The sequence below is a fragment of the Haemaphysalis longicornis genome, unplaced genomic scaffold (assembly GCF_048455015.1).
Source record: "Haemaphysalis longicornis isolate Haplotype H1 unplaced genomic scaffold, Haemaphysalis longicornis Haplotype H1 scaffold_9, whole genome shotgun sequence".
Taxonomy (NCBI): domain Eukaryota; kingdom Metazoa; phylum Arthropoda; class Arachnida; order Ixodida; family Ixodidae; genus Haemaphysalis; species Haemaphysalis longicornis.
This window is the reverse complement of record NW_027526460.1, coordinates 111,445,101-111,452,823: the sequence shown is the minus strand read 5'-3', so window position 1 is coordinate 111,452,823 and position 7,723 is coordinate 111,445,101. Positions and strand designations below refer to the sequence as shown.

General features: G+C 49.6%; 2 protein-coding genes across 2 annotated transcripts; one reads left to right on the top strand and one right to left on the bottom strand.

The window, feature by feature from the left end:
* The first annotated feature begins 407 nt into the window (after positions 1-407).
* On the top strand, positions 408-1,908 carry LOC144153994 (uncharacterized). Its single transcript, XM_077685796.1, has 2 exons — positions 408-1,117; positions 1,329-1,908. Exons 1-2 carry the CDS (start codon positions 444-446, stop codon positions 1,906-1,908), a joined length of 1,254 nt encoding a protein of 417 aa, XP_077541922.1. The 5' UTR covers positions 408-443.
* Positions 1,909-1,917: 9 nt separating this feature from the next.
* On the bottom strand, positions 1,918-7,459 carry LOC144153358 (uncharacterized). The gene is made up of 5 exons (XM_077685009.1): positions 7,343-7,459; positions 5,193-5,293; positions 4,087-4,317; positions 3,057-3,195; positions 1,918-2,337 (listed from the first exon to the last, which is right to left on the bottom strand). Exons 1-5 carry the CDS (start codon positions 7,457-7,459, stop codon positions 1,918-1,920), a joined length of 1,008 nt encoding a protein of 335 aa, XP_077541135.1.
* Between the last annotated feature and the right edge of the window lie 264 nt (positions 7,460-7,723).

The following is a 7,723-nucleotide window of genomic DNA, read 5'->3' as shown; positions in this document are numbered from 1 at the left end:
AATGGGTTGCTTCAAATGCCATTCAGAATCCGCCGTGCTACACTACAATTTCGATGGCATTTAAAAGCTTTCACAATTGTTCGCTGTGCTGTAGTGGCGCTGTCGTTGCTCCGTTCTGTTTTCGTACACTAATACAACAATCAAACTTAGGAGCAGTCCGAGGGAGTAAAATGATATCAAATTAGAAGAGACACCAGTTTTGACTCTAACGCGGTGGCTGTTAGCGTAATTTCGAATTGAAATTTATGTTTTTTCATCCCTTTAGCCGCATGTTTCGTGCTGTCTGGCTACACTGGTTTGTCGCTCGCGCTCGCCATCTATAAACGTTGCGCTCGCCACCATGCTTGCTTGAAGCCATGCTTGAAGTTATTCTGCCTCCATACTCGCATGCTCGCTGTTGATTCGAGGTTCTCATCGCCGCTGCGTTTCATTTCCGTTGCGACATGGAGAACGAAGACTCCGGCGGAGACGGTCACGCACGCATAGCAGCTCTGATGGCATCGGTTATGCAATTGGAGGCAGAGGCGCAAGAAGCGAAATACGAAGCGGACGCTGCGGAGGACAGGATGGTCCGAATGAACGGAGTGATCGCTGCTGCCGTCGCCGCCGCCTCTTTGTCATCAAGACCGGGAAGACGGTTCTGGGCGCTCCCCCGCAACGAAGGATGGTTTGAGCGCACGCTTCCCCAACTGGATGACCAGGCGTTCAAGACCTACTTTCGAGTGTCGCGCGCCACGTTCCGCTTCATTGCGGAAACGTGCAGAGGCGCTCTAGAGAAAATGAACACACAGATGCGCGAGGCAATACCCGTGGAAAAGCGTGTGGCCGTTGGTCTATATAAGCTCTGTTCGTCCGCGGAGGACAGGTCAGTGGCCATCATTTTTGCTGTCGGGAGGTCGACTGTGAACAGCATCTACCGAGAGTTTTGCGAAGCTGTAGTAGAAGTCATGGGAGACGAGTGGATTGGCCTGCCCACAGCCCAGGGGATGACAGACCATATGCGAGAGTTTGCAGCAGTGTGTGACTTCCCCAATGCCGTCGGGGCCATGGACGGCTGCCACTTTCCTGTGTCGCCGCCGAAGGAACACGCCAGCGACTACATCAACTACAAAGGATGGTAAGCCAATCATGCCCAATCTTATCTCATCAAATAAACTTTCTAGGTACTAATTAAATAAAACGTAGCATGCCGCACTTAAATTGCTATGCTGTGGGAGCTCTGAGGTGCACCTGTTCAGCCTATATTGGCCTTATTCAGTATGCATGATTTTTTTAAAATCTGTGCCATGCTTAATGTTTCATCACTTGTTTTTCTGTTACTTCTGCAGGCACAGCATGATCCTCCTTGCCTTGGTGGATCACCGCTACAGATTTCGCTTTGTGAACGTCGGCTCACCGGGCCGGTGCCATGACGCGTATGTCTACCAACGGTCCCAGCTGGCGACAGCCGTTGAGGGGCCCTTGTTCCGTGCCCCCCTAGCTGTGATTAGTGGCACAGCAGTGCCCCCACTGATCCTGTGCGACCAAGCCTTCCCGCTTACGCCAAACCTGGTGAAGCCTTTCCCCCACCGAGGGCAGCTGAGTGAAGAGCAGAAGACCTACAATTACCACCTCTCAAGGTCGAGGCGAATTGTGGAGAACGCATTCGGGAGGATGAAAGCCCGATTTCGCTTCGTTTTGAAGCGCATGGAGTGCGACATTGACAACGCTCGCCTGGCCATCCATGCATGCTGTGTCCTCAACAATGTGTGCGAACATTTTGGTGATGGTGTTCTGCCTCAGTGGTGTGCCGACGTTGAGGCCAGCAATGTGGCGTATGAGCAGCCAGCACACCACACTGATGCTGTTGAAGGAAGTGGACATCAAGTGAGGGCAGCCCTTGTTGACTATTACAAGAGGCGGCAGTGAGGGAACACTTTATTTTTGAGCTGAATGCGTGTTGAAGTACTGTGTCATGGCGCCGTAGAGCTTTTCTTGCATGACGAGCTGCCGTTCCCGATGTGCATACTCCTTGGCTCGAGCTGCTTTGAGGTCCTCGCGCATCAGCTTCTGCTCCTCGAGAAGGGCCACAAGTTCTGGAGGAGATGTGGACTTGCGCTTCTGCCGTGGAGGCTGCTGCTCAATGGTTTGTTCCCTGGCCGGCTCAGCTGTCTGTGGTGGAGCCAGCAGGGTGACTGCTGGCACGTGTATGACGCCATTGTCATCTGGTACATACTCGACGTGGTCAAAGTCGCTGTACCAAGGCTCAGCCTCTGCTAAGCCATCGCTTGAAGTGCTGGGTGCAACATCATCTTCAATAACTTCACTTGATGCTCCCCTCTCCATTCCAATGACGATCTGTTGAGAGAATGAAAAATCAGTGGCAACAAAAGGCGTCACACTTGCAATACAAAATCCCACTGCTTTATGTGTTTGTCTTGTATACAGAAAGTTGTGGCTTTAGGTGTTAATACATTTTTTGCATTGTGTTTTGTTGGCTTCCTTTCATAGTATTGTAATGCCGCGAACCATGCATGGGATTTGATTGTTTATGTTTTTGCTTGTGCCACCCGGCTGCGCCGGGCTGTTATCAGTGCATGCTCCAGCCTTTCTTTCTCATGCTGCATGGATTATCTCATTTGATAGAGAGAATGTTTTACCCTGACGCCGCTAGCCTAGAATAGTCTTCTTTAATCTACAGCGTTCTCGTTGTAATTCGACGGTTCAAGAAACACCCGTGCCAAAAGATATATTCCCGCGGCATTCGATTCACTGACACTCGCTTGTGCACGTCACTTTGTTGACTGCTGCTTTGATGCCTGTGTAGTTTTTGAGTTGTTAGGCGAGCACAAGTTTGCTCCAATAAACTTGTCTTTCCTTCAAGCCAACCACGTCATCTTTGGCTTTGTGACGGTATTGGGTTTCTCATACTATGTCAAGTTGTGCAATTGTTTTTCTGTCTGGTGCCACTACACGTCTTTTGCATTGTATGTCATGGTGTCGGATCACCTTTTATGTGACAAGTGTGCTTGTAACAAGAGCATTAGTGCAGCATAAAAGTCAATACGTTGCCATACCTGCTCAACACTGGGGACTGCGCTTTCACGCACCAAGGCTCGGTTGTTCCGTGGAAGGTTGCCAAGGAACTTGCCTACCCGGGTGAAGAATGGCCATTTAACGCGAGGAGCTCCTGTCGTCTGTGTTTTCTGATAAATTCTGGAATAGATGGTGTAAAAAAAATGAAATGCACACTGAAAAGGCATTGTGCAAAAACTTGCAAGGAGTGATTGTTGTCAAGGTTGAAGAATGATACACTGGCTGAATAAACATTGGTTCGAACAGCATGTAACACATAGTGTTGTTGTACATCATTTCAAGCACATCTTCATTTTTCTAGCAAAGGCTTCCCCATCTGAGCTACCAATGTTTGGCTTTACAGTTCGGCAAAACAACTGACTTTAACATTCAAGCTCACTTGTTCCTGCGTATGCACTGCATTCATTAGCTAAAGCAGAGCAGCCTCTCACAGGAAACAATGCACATTTCTGTGCAAGAAATGATGCAGTGAAGGGATTCGATGACACTGTTTCACATAGTATGTCGTGGTATTCTGTTGAACATTGCTAAAATATTCAACTGGTTGCTCCCACTTCATGGCCCATGATGCACACAAACAATACATTGTGCAATAGCCTCTATGTAGTACTACTTCTGTTGCACGTTTCTCTCCTCTGACTTAATGGCCTACAGTGCACGCAAACATAAAATATTATGAAATAGCCTCCAGTGATATCAACCACTTGAAACAGTATTTAAATGCACCTTATGATTTACCAACAACATTGCAAGGGGCAGTGGCCCATACATATTTGCAATAGGCTTCGCTTTTAATTTGCGGTCTAGATGTCCTCGAACGCCACGAAATATATTATGCAACAGCATTTTCTGAGCGTTTATTGGCGTTTTCCGGCCATTTACAGGTTGCACCACGGGACAATTTTGTGCTACAGTAACGTCCAATAATATTACAGAGGCTCGGGAGCGATGAACAGCGTTTCAGTGGAATCACAACATTAACCTCGGTGATTATAAGTAGTTGGTGCTCACCTGAATAGGTTACCAAGATTTTCTATCTTGGCGTGCACTTGGTCCCGGGATCTTTCAAACCCCGCCTGCCGAAGGCCTTCAGCAATCTCGTCGTAGACCACGCTATTTCTTTTCTGTCGCCGCAGGTCCGCGAGCCGCCCTTCCCACAGGTCAATCAACACAAATGTTTCGGCTTCGCCCCAACGCTGACTGCGCTGACGGGGTCGCGAATTTTCATCCGCCGCGCGCTTTCTGCGCCTTGCCGGTTGCTCATTCGATTCCAAATTACCTTCCATTTGTCAGTAAAAAGTGGTTTTTCACAATACTACAGGGGATTAACAGGAAAAAATAATTACGGAAATGCGCACACTCGCAAAAAAAAAAACTGTGTCCAAAAAACGTGCACACATACACAAAAGATTGTAAATATGGCTGTCTTGCGTTTTTTTTTTTTGCAACTGACCCACTGGTTTTGAGAGTATGAAGATTAAATACGTTGATTTCGTATTTTAAGTAAATAAACAGTGAAAAAAGTTCTACAAAAAACAATATTTTGTTTGTTTTACGTACGGAAGTATTATATTTTTTATTGCCGATCGAAGACGCTGCGTCCGAGAGTGCTGGAAATGGCATTTGAAATCTTAAATGTCTTTCTCGGTGCTCATTTGGCTCAAATGACATTTGAGCCAAATGGCATTTTAAAACGTAGTGTAGCAGCACAACTTGGCATTTGAGTCAAATGACATTTGGTTCAAATGACATTTAGACCCCAGTGTAGCAGGGGTATAACAACAGAAAGAGGGTGTGAGCACACCTTGATTGAAATCCACCGCCGAGGTATAGGAAGTGTACACAACGTTTTTATACTGAATATGTACTGCAGACCTTCCAAGAAGGACCTTGACTTAGCGGGGACAATTCAGGATGCCATGGACAAAGCCGGCTATAGACCTTTGCTCGTACTTGGCGATTTCAATGCGGCGCATACTACGTGGGGGTACAAATTCTGCTCGAAAAGAGGTAGGCAACTAGCTAGCCTCATGGATCAGCACAATTTGGCCTTGCTCAATGAACCAGGCACTCCAACACGAATGGGTACTAGCTCTGCCAGAGATACCACGCCTGACCTGTCGCTCTTGGCAGGTATCCTGGACGCTTCGTGGCAAAACACAGGAGTGAACTTGGGGTCCGACCACGACGTCCTGAAGATCACAGTAAGGGGCCCCGCCTTCAGGGCGAAGTTCGGAATAGCACGAATAACGAACTGGGACAACCTTAGGAAGGAACAGGAGGAGGGGGTAGAAGAGACAACGACGGAGAGCAAGCCCTACGAGCACTGGGAAGAGGAACAAATCACCTTAGTAGAAAAACACACTGAGAGAATTGCAACCACAAACCAAACCCCACGTATCGACGCAAAACTGGCACATCTCTGGCAAGCTCGGCGCAGTCTGACCAAACGCTGGAAACGGCAGCGACACAATAGAAAGCTCCGCAAGAAAATCCAAGAAATCAACAAACAGGCTGCGGAATACGCTGCGGAGCTATCCAGGGAAAGCTGGCTCAGCCTGTGCGACGAACTTCAGGGAACTCTATCGGCTCGCAAGACGTGGCAGCTCCTTAGACACCTTGTAGATCCAGTGACAAGCAAGGGTGAGACAAACAGAAATATGACGAGAACGTTGAACAATTATAATGGCGATGTAAAGAGGCTCTTTGAGGATCTTAGCGACAAATACCTCAAGACGGACAGGAGTGTACAGCGGCCAGGATCTTATCGGGGAGCACCCAACGAGACGCTGGACAAACCGTTCACCGACTTTGAGCTTAAGGTGTCAATTGCCGAGAGCCGTCAGAATAGTGCCCCGGGTCCAGATACCATCACGTATAGGCTGCTTAAAAACTTGAGCGACAGAGCAAGGAAGGATCTCTTGCGGCACATGAACGAAGCCTGGGTGAGCGGCAACCTACCGAGGCGATGGAAGGAGGCAGAGATCAGGTTCATACCGAAGCCCGGAAAGTCCCCGCACATTGACAATCTAAGGCCCATTTCCCTCACGTCTTGTGTGGGTAAAGTGATGGAGCGGATGGTGCTAAATAGGCTGCAAAAGCATCTAGAAAACACCGATCAGATGCCGGATACCATGTTTGGATTCCGAAAGCGCCTCGGAACGCAGGACGTGTTGCTACAAATAAAAGAGGAGGTCATGAAGCAGGCCACGAGACATTCGCCCAGAGCCATTTTGGCGCTTGACCTCAAGGGCGCATTTGATAACGTTTCTCACGCCAGCGTCCTATCGAACCTCCAGGGCACCGGATGCGGAGAACGGGTTCACAATTATGTACGGGACTTCTTGACTGACCGCCAGGCGAGAATCAAAGTGGGGGAAGAGGTATCCCCTCCTGTGAAACTGGGTAGCCAGGGGACCCCCCAGGGATCCGTCAATTGTCACCCCTTTTATTCAACATGGCGCTCCTGGGCCTGCCAAAGGCGCTCGGAGCGATCGAAGGATTGGGGCATGCGCTATATGCCGACGATATCTCGCTCTGGACGACAAAAGCAGGCTCTTTAGGATGGATCCAAGACACGCTGCAGGCAGCCGCAGATGTTGTGGACAAATTCGCCAAAGGGTGTGGCCTTAGATGCTCCCCATCTAAATCAGCACTGGTGATCATCCGGCCAAGGGCGCCTAAGAAACAAAAAGAGGGCATAAAAGTCAGCCTAGAGGGCGAAGACATCCTCCCATGCCCCAGCACAAAAATTCTCGGATTAGTCATCCAGGCCGACAACAGGGCATCTATACCCGTTGCGAAACTAAAGCGCACGTCGGAACAAATCCTTCATATGCTCCGACGGGTGGCGTCAAGAACCCGAGGTCTCAAGGAGAGGGACACACTTAGGCTCGTCCAAGCCTTTGTAGTAACCAGAATAACTTATGTTGCACCTTACCTCCTCCTGAACAAAGCGAACACGCAGGTGCTGGACGTCATCATCCGCAAAGCCGTCAAGCAAGCTATTGGAGTTCCTATGAGCGCGTCTACATGCAGACTCTTGGAAATGGGCTTGCATAACTCGGTCGACGAGCTCATTGAGGCCCATCTCGCCAATCAGAAACAAAGGCTGAGCCAAACAAAAGCGGGCAGACGCATCTTGCAGAAAATCGGCTGGAAGGTGACGCTATCTGTGTTGTATTATTGTAAGGAGCTGCAGACAACGCGAGAGACAAGTCCGAGGAGGCGTCGGCGCCACACGCAGACGAAGATCACACAGGCTTGCCTGCCTCCAGCGGGTCACGTAAAGCGCCTGGGCCCCGTCACTCGACACCTCGTGCGATCGCCGCAGACGCTCTTCGGGGCGGCCACCGGAATTCGGGGAGACCCGTTCGAGGGACATCTGTTTCCCCGAGGGCGCCGGCGCACGAGAGTTATGTCTAGGCTGCGACCTGCTAGGTTGGTTTGTGTGTGTGTGTGTGTTGTGCGCGCAGTGAGCGAACGCTGTGAAATGAAGACGACTCCCCCACGCCGCCGCCCGCTCCGAAAAGAACTCTTGCGTGGCGGTGGATGCCTGCAGCCACCCTCCCCATTCTTTTCTATATGTACACTTCTTTTCCTTCTCTCTCGATTCTGCCAATAAAGTCAGTCTGGAAACGGAACTCAA

Coding starts and splice junctions, on each gene's coding strand:
- LOC144153994 (XM_077685796.1), top strand. CDS start 444: ATGGAGAACGAAGACTCCGGCGGAGACGGTCACGCACGCATAGCAGCT. Junction 1,118..1,328: donor TACATCAACTACAAAGGATG/GTAAGCCAATCA, acceptor TTACTTCTGCAG/GCACAGCATGATCCTCCTTG.
- LOC144153358 (XM_077685009.1), bottom strand. CDS start 7,459: ATGTCCCTCGAACGGGTCTCCCCGAATTCCGGTGGCCGCCCCGAAGAG. Junction 5,294..7,342: donor ACGTGACCCGCTGGAGGCAG/GCAAGCCTGTGT, acceptor TTCGCCCTGAAG/GCGGGGCCCCTTACTGTGAT. Junction 4,318..5,192: donor ATACCTGCCAAGAGCGACAG/GTCAGGCGTGGT, acceptor GGCAAGGCGCAG/AAAGCGCGCGGCGGATGAAA.